The 22,713-nt window shown below is 39.2% G+C and overlaps 2 protein-coding genes across 4 annotated transcripts; one reads left to right on the forward strand and one right to left on the reverse strand.

Moving 5' to 3' along the window:
• Window positions 1-245: 245 nt before the first annotated feature.
• Window positions 246-2,087, reverse strand: dnlz (DNL-type zinc finger). Its single transcript, XM_082538206.1, has 3 exons — window positions 1,683-2,087; window positions 1,453-1,592; window positions 246-475 (listed from the first exon to the last, which is right to left on the reverse strand). Exons 1-3 carry the CDS (start codon window positions 2,001-2,003, stop codon window positions 322-324), a joined length of 615 nt encoding a protein of 204 aa, XP_082394332.1. The 5' UTR covers window positions 2,004-2,087; the 3' UTR covers window positions 246-321.
• Window positions 2,088-5,930: 3,843 nt separating this feature from the next.
• lrrc8aa (leucine rich repeat containing 8 VRAC subunit Aa) lies at window positions 5,931-21,917 on the forward strand. Of its 3 annotated transcripts, none has more exons than XM_082538203.1 (4): window positions 5,931-6,135; window positions 12,131-12,166; window positions 12,940-15,064; window positions 17,284-21,917. In XM_082538203.1, the coding sequence occupies exons 3-4, from the start codon at window positions 12,950-12,952 to the stop codon at window positions 17,557-17,559; spliced, it is 2,391 nt and encodes a 796-aa protein (XP_082394329.1). In that variant the 5' UTR covers window positions 5,931-6,135; window positions 12,131-12,166; window positions 12,940-12,949; the 3' UTR covers window positions 17,560-21,917. The 3 variants fall into 3 exon arrangements, with proteins under 3 accessions (XP_082394329.1, XP_082394328.1, XP_082394330.1); XM_082538204.1 differs by lacking the exon at window positions 5,931-6,135 and adding an exon at window positions 11,121-11,349; XM_082538202.1 differs by lacking the exon at window positions 12,131-12,166 and having other exon boundaries at window positions 5,932-6,135.
• The last annotated feature ends 796 nt before the right edge of the window (window positions 21,918-22,713 follow it).

Raw genomic sequence — 22,713 nt, forward strand, 5'->3', positions numbered from 1 at the left:
CATTTGGAGCGCAATAATGTTTTGTTTTTTTTAAATAAATAACAACAACAAAAATAATAATAACTTCGATGTTTTCCTATACACACATTACATACAGTTCGAGATAGTTATTTTATTATTTAATTAAAAACTATTCTTGCTTCAACTACAGTTAGTTGTTGGATTTATACTTCCAGCACCTTCTTTTGAAAGCTTATCATGTACACTAAAATGATCAAAATGCACGATGAAAAAAATCAAAGAAATTTCAAAAAATGCGATTTTATTAATAAATTAAATATAGCAATTTTACAGTATAAACATTACAGTACAAGCAGAGCGTTATCGTTTTTCTGGATCACTGCTAGACTCCTCTGTGTCTTCAGCACACTGTGGCTTGTCTTCTGTGGACTGATCCATCACTATCTCCAGAGCAGCACCTCCTTCAACCCTCTTCACTGTCTCTCCTTTGGCAGCGAGGATTTCCTCAATGTTTCTGAAGCAAAAGACCAACACTGAAAATTATACTGAAATATACTGCAGCAGCAGTCGTTGGCTGAAACAGAGATATCAATTACCTGCTGCGATTCAGACACGTCGCAGATAATATTTTATGATGTTGCTGTTATGTTAAACAACACGTAAGAGTCGGTATTAAAAGTAAAAAAATAAATAAATAAATCAGACATTACTAATTACTGACTAATAAACTCACCAGGTTAATCTAATAGTTTTACAATTATATTGGTGTTTATACATACCACTAAAGTAATATAAGGCGATACAGTCATGCAGTTAATGCTGATTCATGGTGCTTTTTCAGGCAGACAAATGATTGTCAGGTACTGGCTCTATATACAGTAACTCCAAGGAATAGTAGATACTAGTAGATGGATGCTTCTCAAGTGGTTCCTACAGCGGACGGATCCACATTGATTTGGCACAGATTTTGTGCTGGATGCCCTTCCCTCCACCAACAGAGCCACTCTGAGGCTCTGTTTGTCTGTCTTCCAGTATCTTATACATGTAAGGCAAAATATTTAACCACTACACAACAGAGCCACTCCAGGGAGAAAACTAAATCTTTTCGACTGATTTGTTTTTAATTATTATTTTACACTCACTTTGTATGGAATCTTATATATATTTGTCTGTACCAAAAAAAATCTTTACTGCACACAAGAAAATAACTTAATATTAAAAACGTTAAAATTACCCTACAGAGACTTTGTACTGTACACTGTTGGGCAAAAAACATCAAGAATTTCATTCATGTTTAAGGCTAAGTTAAATCATCCCCTCCTTCTTGCAGCAGAGAAGACTGCTTCAAAATTATTCTGGGATGCTTAGCATTGTTTTATTATTAGATCAGACGCTCTAATCACATGAACCGCAAATACTGCCAGATTAAAGGACCCAATACACCCTCGGGATGTTGTTTTGAATCAGTGAGGAGTCCACGGCACTACCAACCTTTTCCCTTCCAAGTCGGTGAACCATTTGAGGTTATCGGCTATGATGTGGCGATTCTTGCATCCTGAACACGTGACTATGACGACACCTTTGTGGTAAGCCAGCTTAGAGATCTTCTGCATGGATCTGGTGGAGCAAACCTGCGAACAGGACACAGTCTGCGTGTCATATACATGACTTTAAAAGAAAAAGTAAACAAAAACTACCTCAACACAGTGTGCGTGCGCTACCTTGCACGTGTAAACGAGGTGATAGTGTGTTGACTGAATCTGTCCCAATGCCTCACTGCTGACATTCCGTGAAATTGAGAGTCCTCGGTAACTACCGGAACGAGGTGTGCACCTGTAAGCGGGTGACAGAAGACGAAAACCTATGTTGTCCTGTGAAGAGAGCAGCCCTGTCCCGCCTGTCCCGGCTGTGGTTGGACAGTGAGCCACAGCACAGAGTCTGCGCAAAACTGAACGGTTACGGTGAGACCAAAGAGAGCGGCTGACCGCTCGCGCAGTGCTCGAAGAATAACTGAGTGTCAGACACTTCTGTAAAAACAACATTTTCACGGCTGTATTCAAACGGTAAAAGTCCCTTTTCAGTCGCAGATGAAATTGCTAATGACTTATCAACGTGGATGTTGTCGCACTCTGGTGACATCACGCACCTACATTTTCAAAATAAAATGAATAAAATGATTTCTTTTTCCTACAAAGGCCAGCATATTTCTAAATGAAAGCCGTAACGTGAAATTCTTTTGGAGACATCTCAGTTATGTTTGAGATGTGTTTAGTGTGTTTCTTTGTTTTTTATTTACAATAATAAGCTGACAACAATGTTCACAACCTGGTCATCTACAGGTATTTTTGTGTAACTATTATGCTAATTCAGTTCAAGTTAACTCAGTTTTATTATTTATCAACAAATCACAACAGCGAGGCCCTTTTTACGTTAAGGACCGTGGGAAGGAAAAACTTCTCTTTAACAGGAAGAAACGTGTCTATTTTATTGTCTTTCCATAAACCCCATTACGGATAACTCCATATTTTTATAGTTTATCTTCTCTACCATTTACTTGAAGTTCTGTAAATCTTTAAGCAAAAAAATTCACATATCCCAAGAATTTCGTTAATTGAATTTGAACCAAAATGTTAAACTAAAGATACAAGTGATCTATGGAATTATTTTTCTATCAATTTGAGAAAATAATTTCATTTCTGACTTTTGACAGAAAAATAACTCCACAGCTATCCAACATTGTGTTCTCTGATAAAATGAAGATTTAAATAGCCAATTCAGCAGCACAGACAAACAGTCCAATAGTAAACAAGCATGTAAACATAAACTGAACATTTTAGTTTTCCTATCTTTCTTTCTTTCATCATATCAATTTGTTGATAAATGCCTTTAATAGCTCTTCTTTCCTTTAACCAAGATAACCTGAGAAACATGGATTTTAGTAACTACATCACATCCACCTTTAACATTTAAACACATGCATTTCCACGCTCATGTAGCATGTTGCAGTTTTTGCTTACAATGACCATAACCTTTGACCACGGAATTATAATCACTCAATCCAGCAGTTGGTGTCCTACAGATATTGTGGTCATATTGTGAGACTGGGACATATGGACATCCACACCTCAACCTGCAAGGAGGAGACATAAAGAAGTATTTACTATAAACAAGATGTTAGTTTAAAATAATCAAATATTAAGATGCATATGCATTAAAAACATTGAACATTAAACAGCTGTAAATGAGTATCAGTATCAGTATCATCAAGCTTTATTTGTCACAAGCAGGTTGCCCTGCAGAAATGAGCTGTAAATATAAGTAACACTTCTGAAACACAATGAATTTGTGATATGGTCTATGTCCACACTTTACTTCCTGATAGACCTTCATCAGTCAGTATAAACAAATACTGATTCTTTTCCTGCTGTGTTAGTCCCGTGTTAGTATGCTTTACTGTAGCTGCCGATTTCATGAGCACGATGCATTACTATATAATAAACATCTCAGATGTCTATTTATTCAAACTACCCCAAGCTGGACCACCTAGCAGGTTCAAATTCTGTTTGCATACACTGAAGGAAATTCTAACAAAGTTCAGCTTCTCTGGCTAAGGAGCTAAACCTGCCAAAAACCTACCACAAAGCCCTCCACAGCAAAGGTTGTTTTTCATTTATGACAGAAAAAATAAAGTTTGAATTGCATTGAATATCTGGAGAGGTCAGGCATTTCTGTGGAGTCACTCACATGAGGGTCAATACAGTCTTGAATGTCTCAGATTCAGATTTTGCACCTCTGGGATGGCCATTGTTTCACAAATCCAGAATCATATATCATATTATTAGCATTAACTGAGTAGTTCACAGACACTTTTCATCACCTCATTGTTTCCCAAGGCTTTAGTGGGAATTGAAGCGGTAAGGACACAATGTATAACAAAACCTTTTACAATGTTCCAGTAGGTTGTGGCCAAGGCTGCTGCAGGCCTGTGGAGGTTAATTGAATGGCAATAAGCACAAATGACAAATGCACTGAGCTGTGTGGGTTAAGGGAAAGGTATGGATGTCTTAAAAGTGGAACTCTGTGGCACACTGTCTCTGTGATGGGTCCATGTGCAGTTTCTGGGTGTTATAGTTCTTTGTTACTGTGACAGAGCAAGCACAGGGCTCACTTGTATGACTTGTGATACAGATGAACTAAATAAACACATTTCTAAACTAGAAGGTTTTAGTGCTGTGAAAATTTCTTATTTCATACTTGTCACATTTGTCACAAGCTAAGTTCAGTTTCACTAACTTCACCTAGGCCTGATTACTGCCAGACCTGTTGAATCAAAAAATCGCTTAATAGTAATTGTCTGACAAAGTGAAGTAGGCTAAATAATCTCAAAACCCAACACGTTATGCCACGACCTAAAGAAACTCAAGGGCAGCTGAGAAAGTCATTTTCAGTCTGGAAATGGATACAAAGCCATTCAAAAATTGGATTTTGTATTGTCTCAAGTTATCTTTGTCTGATATTAAAATTTATTTGATGATCTGAAATATAAGCCTGACAAATATGCAAAAAAAAAAAAAAAACCCTAACAAATCAGAAAGGGGGCAAATACCTTTTCACAGCAAGTATTTACACCTTAAAATATATTATCTCTAAATGCTGTTTGTTTATTAACATGTTATGGACTGTACTATATGATATTCTGCACAAATGATCATTACAGGGAGGATTCATACCTTATTCATAAGCCCTCACTTTAGGCAAACATGTATTATTCAGTGGGAACAGTTCCATCTAAAGTTTGATTTGAAGGCTTTTTGCATCTGTTCTGAAGTGAATATATAATGCTTGGAATGAGGTTGAGCACATTTCCGATAATATTTAGACTTGAGGTGCCCCAAAGTCAATCTGGGATGTGGATGAACAGACACAGGCAGCCCAGTCAGCTTAAAAATTGAAGAAATGTGACAAGTTCATCTAAAATTTTTGGAATGACCTACCTAAACTACCATAAATTCATGTGCAAGTGTACCAATGAAATTAGATGCTGTATGTGGGGTAGTTATTAAAAATGTATGCACAGTTCCACCGTGCAATCACTGCAGAGATTTGTGGAAGAGCCGAAAGAAGAAATTGCTGGTGAATGAAGATGAGTGTGATTTTTTATTGTTGTTGCTATTTTTAAACCCTTAAAGTTACTGTAAATGTAAAAAAAAAAAAAAAAAAAAAAAAAGGGGGTTAGATCGCGTAAAGTATTGATTTGAATTTTTTCACTGTTTACATTTTTTTAACACATTTATAACTTATACAGTTGTGTTTTGTTTGTCAATTAGCAAAACCCTTCTCTTTTATAATTACAGGACATTCTGACCAATGAGCAATGTGTAATTTTACACATTTATTTCCTACAATTTACAAGCCCAAACAAATGGACTGACAGCGTTTTTTTATGTACCAAAGGAGCCCTTCTTTATCATGTAGAAAAACGAAAAGATGAATTGCACTTTTTATTATTATCTTAAGATATGTTAAGTGTGTAATTACAATTCTTTACACTTACAGAAATGCAGACTTTCACTGGCCCACTTAAGTTTAAAGAGGGCTGTAGTTCAGTTCAGTTCAATTCCGTTGTATTTAATTTTATTTCTATTCAATTCAATTCAATTCAATTTTTCAATTCAATTTTATTTATATAACCCCAAATCACAACATTTGTCTCACAGACTTTATACTGTAAGGTAAGTGTGGGAAGAAACCTTTTGACAGGAAGAAACCTCCAGCAGAAACAGTCTCAGAAGGGGCAGCCATCTGCCGCGACCGACTGGGAGTAGATATATAACTAACCTATTTATCTAATTTAATAAAACTTAAAAAGGAAAGCTAAAAGAAAATAGGGGGAAACAGAAGTGAGAGAGACAGAGCGAGAGTGAGATGAGAGGGTTGTGCTTTTATTTTGAAAAACTGTATAATTTCGTACTTTCCCCCGTCCCTGCTCGGACAGAGCTCTTTGTGGGAGCCGACGGTCCCGCACCGCTCTAGCCTTCTTGCGGGTTTCTTCTACCGTAGCAGCATAACGGGGCTCCGGCCTGATGTCCGAGCTGCCTCAGCTTCTGAAGCCTGTTTGAGAAATGTTTCACCAGAGTGCGGAGGAGGCGAGAGACACCAGCTTTAGCAAAACAGGTGGGTCTTTTGTTATTTTTCAGGGTGTTTGGTATATAACCAGTTAGCTGCCGCAGACTGCTAACTGAGCACCGACATGAGACATCGTTTCCCGTCCCTGCTCTGCTGACTCTTGCTGTGGAGAGGACCACCTAACTAAAGGTCGCTCTGGGGGGGTTGGATTACATGTAATTTTATCCGACTGTGTTACCGCCTCGGATTGATTTTTTTTAAGCTAATGAAATATTCTCGGTCCTGCTTAAATGCATTTTTGTCCATAGCTAAAGGCCAGGCGAGGTGTTCTGGGATTTTTAGCGCAAACAGTTTTTTGCTGATAAAACACTGAAGCTATAAACAGCAGATTAAAACACGGAAGTTTTCCCATCAGCAGCCGCAAAGCATGTGCATGCAGTGGAAAACAGGAGAGCTCTGTTTTGTAACTCGATGTTTCTCGGATATTAAGTTCATAAGGAGCTGTTCTTCTTCTCATTTTTATTACTACAGTCACAAAATACATGTAAGAGCTCTTATGATTTTATCGCATTGCTGTAGTAATATTGCCATTGGCAGGCTAGGCACACAAATATGGTTAGAATGATTAATTTATAAGATCAGGATATGTCTTTATAAAGTAGTTTTAAACGGTTTATGTCTCAGACCTCTCATTACTGTGAACATGTGTGAGAGCATGACATCACTGGTGTACATTCTTTGTGAGTCAGCAGTTGTTAGACCTTGTCCTCTCCATCCCTTGATTTGATGCCCCAGGGCTGGGCAGATGGGCTGAGATCGGAAGCTGTGATAATTCTGCTTTGTACAAATGGGCTGTGAAGAACGATCTCAAGTTTTTGGCCTGAATTTCTTTTCTTTTCATTTTCTTTTCCGCGTTCTAGGCAACAGTTTTGTGGTCAAGGACCTCTTTATAAAGTGTGAGTGGATTGTGGCTTTAGAAAACACTGTCACTGCTGATATGTAGTGCTGATGTAGACTAGCAACTCAACTGCCCCCTAACAGCCTTATGTAGACTTTTATCAGGATTTACTAAGTATTAGCTAAAATGGAAAAATAATAACGGGAAACTAATCAATGTCTTTGACTTGCTGGATCCAGATCACATAGTTATGTAGTTATTGCCACATAGTGCTGGGAAGTGCTGGAAAAATTGTTAAGTGCAAGGATCCTCCTTTGAAAAGCTAGAATCAGACCAAGGTAGGATTAGTCGGAGCAATCGTGGCTCAAGAGTTGGGAGTTCGCCTTGTAATCGGAAGGTTCGAGCCCTGACTTGGACAGTCTCGGTCGTTGTGTCCTTGGGCAAGATGCTTCACCCGTTGCCTACTGGTTGTGGTCAGAGGGCCCGGTGGCAGCCTCGCCTCTGTCAGTGCGCCCCAGGGCAGCTGTGGCTACAATGTAGCTTGCCATCACCAGTGTGTGAATGGGTGGATGACTGAGTGTGTAAAGCGCTTTGGGGTCCTTAAGGACTAGGAAAGCGCTATACAAATACAGGCCATTTACCATTTAGTCTTTTCATATATGATTTCTCACCTCATTATCTTCAAATGATACATTATTTGTACCACACAGTGTCAAAATATGGTGGAAAAAAGCTGATTTTTGTCGCTTAAAATTGATATTCAACTCCAGCACATTTGGAGCAACAAGCCTGGACTGGATGCTGTTGACACAACCCTGAGATCTGGGTGTAATACTTTCAACAACTGTGAACTGATGAAGGGATCCAAAACACGCTGTTCCTTAGTCATCTCTGCTGTATGGTACGTGATAACAGGGTGTAGAAGACGTTAGTAAAGTGATGCTCTCTGTTGCTTTGGAGGTCCTATAAATGTTTGCGGCACTTAAATGGAAATTTGTGAAGTAGTTGCCAAGGGAATATTGAGAGATGTTTCAAACACAGAGGAGTTTATAGCGTGTATCAATCTAAGTGAATGTAATAAAACTTCCTGCCTGCAATAAGTGCTGGCAGCACTGGTATCTGTCCATCTTTCTGTCCACATGTGTACAGTTGCAAGAAATTAACCAGAATTAATTAGTTGTGATGTGGTCTTCTGCTAAGTTACGCTAATAGGCCGTCATAATCTTAACTGGAAAGACACAGTCATGAGTGAGATGTCATTACTGTGCAAGTGTTGTACCACACCTCATTTCTTTAGGGGTGGCTTCTAATGATCTTAGAAGCCACCCCTTCTAACAAAGGTATGTCTACCTTTGTTCTTCAACACTACCTGATATCTCACAGGTAGCTTTCTTGTAATTTCTATGGGTAGTCTTCAGGAATAGTTCTTCTGGAATTACATGCAAAGCTCTTCTAGGATGTTTGCTGGTATTGCATCGTGGATCAAAATCTAGGGGCACTTTTGTGCTTTCATAATTCCATTAGTTTTGATAAGATTCCCAACACCCCTTGTTGAAATGCAACCCCAAACCATGACTGAGCCTCCACCGTGTTTTGGCTGTACATACTCCCAGTTGTACCTCTCTCCTGACCTCCTCCTATGACACTTTGACCCCAAAGCTTCAAATTCATCACTCTATAAGACCAGCTGTCGCTGATTTTTAGCTGAGCTCATATCTACCTCAGCTTTTTCTCCCTGTTTCCCTTCCTTAAAAATGGCTTCTTTGCTGCATTTTTTTTTTTCATTTTCGTATACTGCAAAATTATTTTTATGCCTGAAACTTCTTCTTTTGTCCTCCACTTGTGCAATTTCTTCATGCTGACGTATGCCAAGTTTTTAGCTAATGGCTATTTGGCAATCAACTTGGAGCAAAAATAGTAACGAACTGTCGAAAGATGCAATTTAAAATGAGTTTGTTGCTAAGACACAACACTCGTTCATCCCTTGAGTTAGGTGTCTTGTTTATGCTTGTCAGTGTTAAGTGAAGTAAATAAACAAATAAATGAAAATAATTTCTCTAAAAATACTCAGATACTCAATCAATCAAAAAGCAGCCAGTTAGTTAAGAAAAAGGTTTTGAAAAACGTTCAGAAAGCCTGGAGAATTGTTGCTCATAACCACTTTAAACAGTTACAATAAAGTCTGGCTCCTTGGAAGCAACATTTAAAGAAATTCGTGGTGGCTTGAGACATGGGCTTATCTGTATTTTTTTTATATGTTTTGAATCAGTGTCCTGTTGTATGACCCAGCCTTTCAAAATCTTCTGCTCGTAGACTGCTGAATTAAACACAAAAATTAAATTCAGTGTTTTCGATTGGAAAGTCTTCTGAACTTGTAAAACAGCTCCAACCCATAATGCTACCTCCACCCTGCTTCAAGGTTTGGATTAACAGGCATTTCTAATCAAATATAATATTCTACAAAGACATCCTTCCAACATACTCCTCTCTGATGACTGTTGTATAGTTGTGGCAGACTTGTGATATGCTAGCTTTGCTGCATTATTTTTTAAGTTCTATTTGAAGGTTTTTGACAGCTCTCACTGTATTTGGCTTTGCATGTGCATTACCATCCCTTTTGGGTGATAGTAGTGTATTATATCCTTGCAAATGCCAGTAAAAAAAACCAAGGAATTATTAAGGCATAAAGTATCTCATTTTTTAATTACTATTTGAATATTCAAAAATCATATCAGCTTTTAAATATCCAGCCTAGTTGAGTTGAGCTTTTAGCCTTAGTATAGAGTGCCCTTTTCCCTCAAAGTATGTTGTTTATCTTTGCCAACAAGTTCAACTTTGTCTCTTCTGTCTACTAAAAGTTTCTCCCAAAGGTGTCATGTGCACATTCAGTGGGGTTCAAATCACATTGGAGACATGCTGTCCATCGTTAACACCATCTTGTTCAGTGTTTTCTCATCATGGACACATAACAAAGATTATAGCACGTTTTTCTTTTTCCTTTTCTTTTTATTTTGTTATCATTTTGGGGTTTTTCTCATCTCTTTCACGATTACATGCTGTGCTCTGATCTTTGCACTACGCACACTCTTGTCCTGCATGTGTACATTGATGATGACCTTAAGTCCTTAGAAAGTCCTTCAGTCCTTTATTTTTTTAAGGTCTTTGGAAAGTTGTTGGTATTAAAGTATGCCTACCACCAAAAATCTATACTAAGGAGCAGTAGGGAGTGGCACCCATACGAACCTGCGACTTATTCCTGTGGGATTTTGAGTTTAAGCCCCACAGGAAGGGTTTTTTTTTCCCCTCACTGGAGTTCATTTAGTTTTTGGAGATTAGCTGTCAGATATCACTTAAAGCTACTTGGGGTTGCTCGGGGTTATTTTAAAGGAAAGTCCATTATATACTGCAAAAGAGGCATGTCCATTTGTTTTTGTTACAAACCAAATGGACACTAGTGTCCTTGAGGGAAATTATTTCTGGCTCTGTAATACACTGGCTGTTTCGGTGGTCAGGTTCACCTGCACTTCGCCTGCACAAAGGCATCTCTGTTTGAGAAAGAAAATCAGGAGAAATGTACTGCGGTAACATAGCAAACAAGAAAGAACACAGTCACTATATTATCCTGTCTTGACCTTTTTTATTTTACACCAGGGATAGTGACAGGAAGTCCTTAGTTCCTCAGAGAAGTCCTTGGTTGAAATTATTAGAGGGATGATTTTGGAGAAGTGTAGTGTGGTTCAAGGTAAGCTGCTTGCAGACTGGTGTTTATTTTCCTGTGCCAGGATGAAGTGAAACAAACCTCGGATGTTCTTTTGAATTAAAGATATTAGTGGTACATTGTGACCTCACCGGATCATCCATTATTATTGTTAGGGTTATTTCAGAGCCTGGTGTGAAATTCTTGGAAGATCTTGGCAATTAGTTTATGTTACATGGAACTTGGAGTTTATATGAGCTTATTGTGGCAAACTTGTGATCTAAGCGACACACCAATGACTTCAAGACACGAAAGTGAAAATATGCAGCAGTTTCACTGTGTTGCAAAACCAGAATTTCCATCTGTCACATTTTAAAGTTGAGCATGTCAAATGCTTTTGGGTTTGTCATGAATCTGTTGTGGTACAGGGAAGTGTACACTGCATTGGAGTCAAAGATAGCCTGTTGTGGAATAACACCATCTGACTGGTTACAGTTAAGGGTATTGTGGCAGCTGTTGGGGTCTCAGTGTGCTGTAATTTCTGTGTTAAAGCAAAGCAGAAGCCTAACGAAGGAGGCCAACAGCGACTCCGCTGCCATTCTGGTTTGAACTGGATAAAAAACAATGCGTTTTTGTGAGGACTTGCGCAGCTATCTTCTTTCATAAGGTAGGGGGTGGTTGAACAAACAGGGAGATGCAGTTTTTGTTGTTTTTGATTCTTCCTTACTGTTATAAGAAGAAAAATAAGTAGTACTATTACAGTTGATTTGTTTCTTCTTCTACTATCAGATTTGTGTCCACATGAAACTGTATTTCTGTGTAGGAGGTTATACTTGGGCTAATATGATCCTTTAAAACATCTTGAATTGTGAAAAAAAGCTGCTTTGACTGCTCTATTTTTTTTATTGTTCAGTCTATTGTTATTTACTGTTTGAAAAAGATGCCTGATTGTGGTTTTTACACACATACTCAAGCCTCAGGAGTTTTTCACTTTGGGGGATTTGTGTTTTCGTGGGACCAGCAGCAGCTTTGTGTTCAGTAATGGGTTTAGCATCCATTTTCAAGTTGTTTTTCTTGATTTTAATTTAAGTATTCCTGCTTGTTTGGATTGTTCACTTTTTGGGGGAAAACAATCAGGAAATTTGTTGGTTTTGCAGGATTTTACATAGCTTCTTGGGAGAATACATTCCTTCGTGGCCCTTTCTGTAAGGAGTAACATGTTAAAACGTATTCATTCTGAGAAAGGGCTACGTAACAGTACAGGTGGAGACACCGAGTCTGTATGAACATGCCTGCTTCGGGGTCTGTGCTGCTATTGCCTCTGCAATGTGCTGTGTCCCATGCAAGATGCTCAGAGGATCTTTTGTTTAGTTGTAGGACAAATAGCTATCAGAACTATCGTGTTTTGTGTGTTTCTAGTCTGGTAACCTCCACTTCTTTGCTCATAGGTGCGTGTTGGGCTACATCAGGATAAAAGGCAAATTGTAAGTTAGTGCTATTTGTGTGTGTGGCATTTATTAATTTGCTGTCTGACTTTTTAAAATATTCACATCAATATTGACATAACATAAGAGCAAGAAGGCAAGACTAAAGCAAGCTTCCTTCCAATTGTGCAGTGTAAAATGAAAGGATTGTGTTTATCCTGCTATATGAAATGGTGATGCTATTATGGTATCCATTTAGTACTATTTTCAGTGCTGTGATATTCTCCAAGACACATTGTGGCAAATATGTTTGATTGCTGTTGGGAATATGGGTTTTCACTGTATAGATGGTTTAATAATTTGAATCATATTTCATGCAAAAAAACAAGACATCCAAACATTTGCTTCTCCAGTGCACCATCAGACTCTCTCTGGTTTATGTATTTGTAAATTGACTGTGTCATAGTTTTGGAGTGTAATTTGTAAATGTATTCTTTCAGGAAACCATAGTGGACATTCTTCACTATTTCATGGCATTTTAGAAATAATGAATGACGAAATAATTAGAGGATTAATTCCTAATGAAAACAATGGTTGGCTTAATCCCAGAAACTGGCATAGAAGCTATCAAAGAAAAACAGCTATTCAACTGGATTTCATAAGGAAAAAGCTTAAACTATTCACAACCAGCTGCCACAGTCAGCTGCCAACAGGCAGGAATAATATTTTGAGTGTAATTTATACAAAGTTTTGCCCCAAAGCATTAAGGTTTTCAAAACACAGTTTAACCTAACATGTCATGAACTAATCCTCTGTTGTCTCTGCTTTTTTAGATAAACCATCATGATTCCCGTCACAGAGCTCCGATACTTTGCTGACACCCAGCCAGCGTACCGCATCCTGAAGCCATGGTGGGACGTTTTCACAGACTACATCTCAATCGTCATGCTGATGATTGCGGTGTTCGGCGGGACGCTGCAGGTCACACAGGACAAGATGATCTGCTTGCCTTGCAAGTGGGTCGTTAATGACTCGTGCGAAGTCATGCCCATGCCGAATCTGACCACCCACTACGCACCGGAACCCAAAGGCATTCAGTATGACCTTGACCGACATCAGTATAACTATGTAGACGCAGTCTGCTATGAGAAAAAACTACACTGGTTTGCCAAATATTTCCCCTATCTGGTGCTACTCCACACTCTAATCTTCCTGGCCTGCAGCAACTTCTGGTTTAAGTTCCCCCGCACGAGTTCTAAAGTGGAGCATTTTGTCTCCATCCTCCTCAAGTGCTTCGACTCCCCGTGGACAACGAGAGCTTTGTCTGAGACCGTGGTGGAGGAGAGCGACCCCAAGCCTGTGGGGAAAATGAACGGTTCGATGGACAAGAAGGCCTCAAGCGTGAGCGAGGATGTTGAGGCCAGTGTGCCCATGCTCCAACGAACAAAGACCAGAATTGAACAAGGAATTGTTGATCGCTCTGAAACTGGAGTTTTAGATAAAAAGGAAGGGGAGCAGGCCAAGGCCCTTTTTGAAAAGGTTAAAAAGTTCAGAATACATGTAGAGGAGGGTGATATAGTGTACCGCCTTTACATACGTCAGACCATTATCAAGGTAATAAAGTTTATACTGATATTTGGCTACACAGCCCACTATGTAAAACACATCAGCTTCAATGTGCTGTGCACAGAGAATATTCAGAATCTAACCGGGTACAGCTCGTTCCATTGCGCCCATCCGTTAGCAACTCTTTTCAGGATTTTGGCCTGTTTCTACATCTCCCTGGTGGTGGTTTATGGACTCATCTGCATGTACACTCTTTGTTGGATGCTCAGCCGCTCCCTGAAACGATACTCCTTTGAAGCAATCCGTGAGGAAAGCAGTTACAGTGACATCCCAGATGTAAAGAACGACTTTGCCTTCATGCTGCACATGATAGATCAGTATGACCCTCTTTACTCCAAGCGCTTCGCTGTGTTTCTGTCAGAGGTGAGTGAAAACAAGCTGAGGCAACTCAACCTGAACAATGAGTGGACACTGGAGAAGCTACGGCAGCGTATCACCAAGAACTCCCAGGAGAAGCTGGAGCTGCACCTCTTCATGCTCAGCGGGATTCCAGACACGGTGTTTGATCTGATTGAACTAGAGGTGCTCAAGCTGGAACTTATTCCAGATGTTACTATCCCTCCAATCATCGCCCAGCTTTCCAACCTAAAAGAAATGTGGCTCTATCACACCCCGGCTAAAATTGAGGCTCCAGCTCTGGCCTTTCTAAGAGAGAATCTGAAGTCCCTCCACATTAAGTTCACTGATATCAAGGAGATCCCATTGTGGATCTACAGCCTGAAGAATCTCAGAGAGCTGCATTTAACCGGGAACCTGAGTGCTGAGAATAATCGTTACATTGTCATCGATGGGCTCCGAGAGCTCAAAAGTCTCAAAGTGCTACGGCTTAAGAGCAACCTCACTAAGCTTCCCCAGGTGGTAACGGATGTGGGTGTGCACCTTCAGAAGCTCTCCATCAACAATGAGGGCACCAAACTAATGGTGCTCAACAGCCTGAAGAAAATGGTCAACCTGACTGAGCTGGAGCTCATTCGTTGCGATCTCGAACGTATTCCGCACTCCATCTTTAGCTTGCACAACCTGCAGGAAATCGACCTGAAGGACAACAATCTGAAGACGATAGAGGAGATCATCAGCTTCCAGCACCTGCACCGCCTCGTGTGCCTGAAGCTGTGGTACAACCAGATTGCCTATATCCCCATTCAGATCGGAACACTCACCAACCTGGAAAGGCTCTATTTGAATAGGAACAAGATAGAGAGGATCCCCAGCCAGCTTTTCTTCTGCCGCAAGTTGCGCTTCTTAGACCTGAGCCACAACAATCTGACCAGCATCCACCCAGATGTGGGCTTCCTCCAGAACCTGCAGTATTTTGCAGTGACAGCAAACAGGGTGAGTAGCGAAGAATTTCTTAAATTATTCATTGTAAGGCAAGGCAAGTTTATTTGTATAGCACAATTCAACAACAAGGTGATTCAAAGTGTAGTAAAAGTTATCAAGTTCTCTCATTCTGCAGTCATGTTTCCACCCCTTTATCTTTCTCATAGATGTCAGTAAGGTTCGCTTAAAAACCCGATAAGTTGTTGACGGAGGTCAGCCATTATAAATATCTACATGTTCTTGGTGTAGAATTATGCCTTTGAAGATAACAGTAGGACTGTAGTGCTTCCCATACAAAGACTTTACTTAGGTGGACCACCCAGGTATATTGACAGCTGTCCAAGTCTTTGTCTAAGGGCGCTTTTATAGTTTGTTTACGCTGGTCTAAATTAGTTGATGAATTTGTAAACTTGTAGCTTTTTCCTGTGGTTTGGCTTCTTTTCACACACAAAAAAATCCAAGTGAACTCCAAGCGGACCAAAATGTGTCATTGCTATGTATTTATTACAAAGTGTGTATGGTATTATTTGTATAATGTGTCGCTTTTCTCCACAAAACTAGCCTCCCTCACTGTGTTAAGGTGGCAGATTATCATAAACTTGGTTATTTTTCATTAACATGTTCAATCATGCTAAAAATTCACAGTTGGATTGAAGCCTGTGGTTTCTGATGAAGGAGATCATTTAAGCTTTAACTCAGTTATTTGCTTTGGGGCATTTCATTCACATTTGTTTACTGTGAGAATTTAAAGAAACACTTGGTGAATTCTCCTGATAATACTGTTTTGAACACTGAGCATGCATACAGCATCATGTGTTTTTCAGTAAAGGTTATTATTACTGCTGTTTTACTAGACTTTCTACTGCGCTTGCATGCTGAAAATAGCTTCCAGCAGGTTTGTGTGCGGCTACAAATAGCTCCATTAAATGGGGTCCTTTTGATGTTTTGGGCTCTCGGGGCCTCTTTTCCTTAAAATCCTCTTTAAACTTCCAGCACATTATCTATCCAAATAAAAAAAAAAGGTTTTTAATGTTTAGAAGTTTTTAACAGAGTGTGACTGCATTGTTGTTTTCAAACAGAGGTTCATGGTACACAAAGTAAACTCAAGTCCTAAATTTGTTCAAACCTTTAAGTCTTTAGCAGACATGCACAAATTGTGAAATTCTTTGCCTGTATCACGTTCTGGTGGTTACATCGCAAACCCACTGTTATTTTATTGTTCTAAATATCACATTTGAGTCAGATTAAATTCCAGTTTTACGTAGTATTGGGTGTTTGCTCCATAGTGTAAGTCGCTGGGTCAATTCAGAATGGAGACTAGCCTCTTTATGGGGTGGTGTCAGGAAGGGCATCCTGCGTAAAATTCGTAATTAGATGTAAAATTGTTCTGTCAACCCGTAGCTTTATTGTTGAGTGCAAAACCCATGGGACGTGGGAATGTTTTTTTTAGCTAAGCTTCGAAAGACCTGGTTGCATACATTGATTGGTCAAACACATGAATGTAGTATCAGGGTAAGATTTGAATAAAACATCAGCTGTCTAAACATCAGCTGTGCTCTGCTCGGTTGATCCTGAGTAATAGGAAAAATTTCTTTGTTAATAGCTAGCACTCCAGCTACCTAAACTAAGCTGGTTAAAAATGCACACAGTAGTTATATTTAGTAGAATTGTGTAATAAGGCTTTAACAAAAGTTTACAAGTAATCTAAAATGATGCCTAGATTCTGTTTACTGGTGTGATACTCAACTCTCAGAGCCGGCATCCAAGAACAGCTGAAATTAACCAAACCTGGCAAAACATTTGAACCAATCAAGTCACATTTAACTCAATGCTGTTTTGGAGGTGGCAGCAAGAGATTGCTTGTCTGTCGCCAATACAGATGATTTATTTTATGGTTATCATAATTAAAATAACCCAGCTGTTTAAAAGTCTTTTATCTCGTTATTAACCGTCTTTAAGTTGCTATAGTAAATGTTGGATCTGCTCATAGCAGTCACCAAAGTCGATACTGGCCTGCACCGTGTTCACCCATATATAACTGCAGGCCTAGATTTAACCTAGTTTTGATTTTGTTCCTGTGATCCTGCCTGTTTGTCGTAGTTTTAATTGGTTAGCATCTGAAATTAATGTGATCTACAACTGAGCTGCTTATTATGTGAAACATGTTTTGCTTAGTAACTGCCTCAGCAGGCTAGGGTAACTGCAACCTCCTCCTTTCCTCTCCATTTCAGATTGAGACGTTGCCCCCAGAGCTGTTCCAGTGTAAGAAACTTCGTACTCTGAATCTGGGGAACAACTGCTTGCAGACTCTACCGTCACGTTTTGGGGAACTGACCGGGCTGACTCAGCTGGAGCTGCGAGGGAACCGTCTGGAGTGTCTTCCGGTGGAGCTCGGCGAGTGCCGACTGTTGAAGAAGAGTAGCCTGGTGGTGGAGGAGGACCTGTTCAACACGCTTCCCTCAGAAGTGAAAGAGCAGCTGTGGAGGGCCGATAAGGAACAAGCCTGAGCCGAACCACTGTGGACAGCTGCAGAGGAGAGAAGTTTGATCAGAGGAATGAAGAAGCAATGAAATTTTGTGAAACTTTGAAGGAGATGCAGCAGTTCTGGCCCAACAGGCACAGGAAAGTGATGGCTTTTGGAATTGTCTCATGCCTGCCAGTGGAATAATCTCATAACCTAGCTTGGCGATGAAAGGTGGTTTGGTATTGTGGCCTTTCAGTGTTTCATCCAGGTGATGTTGAGTATGCATGCCACAATAGGAACTGTCCAAAGCAAACCCGTTTATTTAAACTTGCACGATTCAACCTTGCCAGTGATCTAAATGTGCTGATTATCACTACTTTACTATCAACAGGAAATATGCACAGAATAGTGTTAGCCTGACGTTCTCTGGCCTCGAGACTGAAAATCACCTTTGAGTTTTATACAGTTATATCTGCAGATGAGGTGCAGCGTGCCTCACTGTGCTAGCAGATGTAATCGAACAAATGACAGCGCAACTGATAGCCGATGTGTTGAGGCATGAAGCTTCGCCGTGTTGTTTTTCCTTCTGGCTTTCTTTATGCTCGACTTACTCTGAGGCATTTTTTTTACGTAGACAAAATGACTTGATGAAGATTAGCAAATCATCTCACGGGTGATCTCACAGCTTAGGCCTTAGCTCAGAAGATGAACTTCAAAGAAACAAAGCTGTCAAATATTCAGTGGAAACAAATGGGAACACACTCTACAGTTCAATGTCTAAATACCCTGCAGTTGTTAAACTATAACATCAGTCTGTGAGGCAGGCTGTTTGTTAACTGCATGGGAAGTTATGGTGGACAAATCCATCTTCTTTCTTTGAATCTTTCTGTTTCAACGAGCATTATACTTTTTTTTGAGTGTGTTACTTTATCAGATTTAATATGACACCTTGTAATGTGTTGGGAAAAGGCCAAGAATTTATTTTGGTGTATTTTTAAATTGTACCATACATTAGCATTATGTTTGGGCCTGTGAGAAGGGCTGTTTTATTGTGAATATTGGAATGCAATGTTATGCACAATAGACGTGTAGTTTTGGTTTTGCATTTATTTTAAAAAGAAATTGTCAAAGCTATACCCATATTATTGTTATTTTCTTTGCTATGTTGTAATTACATGTAATTATGTGAGGTTAGCTGTCCTTGCATTACAAGTCACAGCGGATTTCTTTTGGTTTTGTTTTGTTTTGGGTTTTTTAGTTAAAATATATGGAGCATAGATACTGCTAATCACACATCGAGTAGATAATACACTTAAAAAATGAACAAGAATGAAGGTACTTCTTTTCTTTATTCCTTTTTTTTAATGCGCCATATGATTTATGAAGCTTTAGTCAAGCTTTACATGTGTGGGACTCCCAAAGGAAATGAACTTCAGATGTGATAATGGAAAGTTTAGATACTTCCTGTTTGAGAAGAGTTGAGTCAAGCTTCAAAAGCAGACACTTATATGTAATCTGTTTATCTAAGTGACAGATGAGGACAAACAGGAAATGGAAGAGTGGAGAAACATTTAGATCAGACAACAGAAGGGAAACATTTGCAGAGAGAGGGAGAGAGAAAACGAACATGCAATATGTGATTCCCACCATCTATGGACCAAATTAATGTAACATGCGTGGTTTGCTTGAAACACTTTCCTTATTAAGGCCTTTGGATTTAATAGCATCATTTGGACTAATTCTGCCATGTTCACCCCAGCCAAGCATCTCTTGCAGCTAATATGGCCTTAGATTTTACAAGCTTTATACCCCAGGAATGATTGCAAACATCACAATCTTGGCTCGTTTTTTATTTCTTGTGCTGTAAAATGTATAGCTGAAATATTTAATGTGTTTGTTTCATGTGTACCGTATTCTTCCTACCTGCTGTTTTTCTCTTTTGATTCAAGCTTTTTAAAGGAAGGTTAACTCTAATGATACAATTATACCTTTGTTCACGGTATATTTTGTTTACTGAGGCCTTGACTGAATCCAAATGTCCTTGTAGGGGGAACTAGTAAAGCGCTCCCATGCAGTATTAAAAGGCACAAATAGGAGCTTTAGCTTTATGTGAGCTGACGAGCAACTAGTGCTAACATTGCAACAGAGATTGCAGATGGAAGCAAAAAGGCAATAATGCCAGAGAAACAGATTCATCCACAGGAAATCTCAGCTTTCCTGGAAAGGATTGAATGCTTAAATTGAATTGCTTGCATACTGCGGGATAAACGTGAGCAGTGCCAAGTATGCGGATAGGGACTGTTGGCCTGCCGGCCTGCCAATCAATCCGCAAAAATAGGCAAGTAAATAATATAGTAACATAGAAATGTGTATGATGTTGGGCTATAACTGGCAGTTTACTCTGAGTTAGCCCATCTAGTCTGATTATTGATTGTTATTATTTTTTAAAAACAATGTATCATGTTGTTCTTCATTGTTGCCAATACGTAGCGTTCCTGTTATTGCTAATTAAGGTTTTTATTCCAGGAAAGTGTCACTTTCAAAGCACTAATAACTGGCCTTAGTCAACTTTAGGTTGTCTGTAAAGCTTTCTGTTTGCACACAGCACTTAAGCAGTGTACAGTGGTACTAATGGCAGACAGGGCCCGGCTGATATTAATACCGATATTTGGTGACTTAAAAAGCCAATACTCCAATATTTTTCTTTTCTCTTTCAAACGCACTAAACATAAACAAATTCTCCTGATGTATTTTATGCGTCGTTATTTATTCACCTCCGCTCTGCTGGGATCAGGCGGCTGTTGTGTTTGCGTCGTTCCAAACACGCGTTGATGAAAGGGAAGTTGCAGACTGCCCTCCGGTGGACAATCTATGCAACATCAACACTCATGACATGGTTGAAGGATGTTTCTCCTGTCTCTTCTTTTTTTAAAGTTTTCATTTATCAGCAACACTGTTGTAAATGCCAATACCGATACATTGGCGATTAGCTAATATCGGGCAATAATATTGTTGTGTTTTAATGGCAGACTTTAGATTTACAAAGCCCTGGTTGCTTGATTTGAGCCCAAGGATAACAACTGTACGCACATTTTTTGTTATAAAATTTTAGCCTTAACATGTGGGTCACATCATTAGTTCTGGGAGTTCAGACATATATAAAAACCTAAATTATTTCCTAGTAGAGCCTGTATAGTCAGTATAACTCGCGAAGATGGATGGTGCTCATTCACACTCTCTCACACTACTTTGTCAAAATTCTCATGAATATGTTTTTATCTGGGAGTTTATTTGTTTTGCGTGCGTATGTTTGGACACATACGCACAAATATTATGGTGACGAGTTGCCTTGGTCATTTTTGTTCTGTCCTTTGAGCTGTGACTCGGCTCTACAGTCCTTCACCGTCATGTCCCTCTGAGTCATGCGTCTAATTTTCAGCCCACTCCCTTTTCTGTTAGTGAATCAGGTGAAGGTCCGAGGAAAAGGTCAGTCAGACATTCCCACGAAACCAAAAGGAGGAAGTTTTGATGACTCATACGTGCTCCTTGGTTACAAGAAAACTCTAGCAGTTTCAGATATAGTCTCAGCTCATTTTCACCCAAACACATTAAGTCAGTGCGTATAAAAGCTTTTCTTGTTTTTGTTCTTCTTCTTTTTTGTTATTTTCCAGCTTTTCCCAATTCCTTTTGTGTGTTTCTAAATTATGTATCACTTAAGCAATGTTTGTGTGAAGCAGCGTGACTGGTCAGTTTATTCTTGCTCATAATCATCATTCATATTGCTGCTGGTTTCCCTTTGGACACTGCTGTTTTTGAATAAACAAAACAGGACTTCACAACTGAGCAGAAACGACTCGACAATCTTGACTTACTGTAAATGGAGGTGAGCTCACCCTCCAGTGTGGGCATTGTGTACATCAGTATATCATCTGTTAATATTTCCCAAGATTGTACATTTCCAGACAGTTTCATTTCCTTTTCATCGCCCTAGATTTTTCTTAAACTGCCGTGGTTGCATTATATTTCTGCCTGTGTATGGAACATAAATCATGATTGTATTTGCTCTGTACAATTCATCTCTGTATTCTGATGCCTGTGGATCAGGGAAAACGGTTCATTTCCATCCATTTCATTTGAAACCATGTGTGCGTTGATACTGGAAGGAACGCTTTTAAACCTAAGCAGCGATCACGTTAAATGTAAACTAAAAGTTGGATGGACGGACTTGTTTCACTCAGCACTGTCTGTATCACAAGGCCTTTTACTAATTGTTGCCAAGTGGACTGAACACTGGCTTTTTAAGTGGGACGTCTGTAACAATGGACAACTGAACTTTGCCTAATGTTCAGGCTCTCCTTTTGTACCATTACAATATATGAAAATAAAATAAAGTTAAAATTCTGTTTCTTGAGTGCGTTGATGATTGTTGGTCAAGTCCTGAGCGCTATGTTTGTTAGACCTTTGCTACTACTGACATCTGACTTGCCTTTCTCTTCCTCGGAAGTGGAACATCCAGAGTATGCAAAATCATTTTTAGCAGCACACTGTGCACCCACTGACTAAGAGAAGGACAATTTGTTGTCAGTGTTCGCCCTTTGCTGCACTTCTTGGTTGAGATGACCCTTGTTTGTATCCACTCTTATATTTTTTAGCACATTGTAAGTACAGATTATAGCAGTTTTCTACTTTCCAGTCCTGTTAATCATCTTGTGATTCTTTTAGAGAGATGTATTAGAGTAGAGTAGTTGTTCTCAGTTTATTAAGTAGAATTACGGTTACATGCGTACATGGCTATATTCAGCAGGGTGGGAATCACCAGACACCCCATGATACTTCACTTATAATACAGTATTTTGCAGTTTGCAAAGTATTGCAGTAACATATAAATTATGTCTTCAAAGTTAAACTTTTTCAATATCTGTTTTATTTAATTAAAATGTTTTAATTCATTTTACATTTTTTATTTTAAAAATGTAAAATGAGACAGTCAAACACACCAACACTAACAAAAAAACTAATGTTGCCATATGTAGGAGTCCGTCGGCGAACAAGTTGAATGAGGTCAAGTTGGCAATTGCGTGAAATGTTGATATTGTGATAAATCATCAAAGCTCACATTTCTTTTGCTGTCTAATTCATATTTAACTAATTTATTAAATTTTCGCTCAGCAGTCTTTCCGTTCTAAAGGAATACAAC

This window comes from Aulonocara stuartgranti, assembly GCF_965226115.1.
Source record: "Aulonocara stuartgranti genome assembly, chromosome: 7".
In the NCBI taxonomy this organism is placed as follows: Eukaryota; Metazoa; Chordata; class Actinopteri; order Cichliformes; family Cichlidae; genus Aulonocara; species Aulonocara stuartgranti.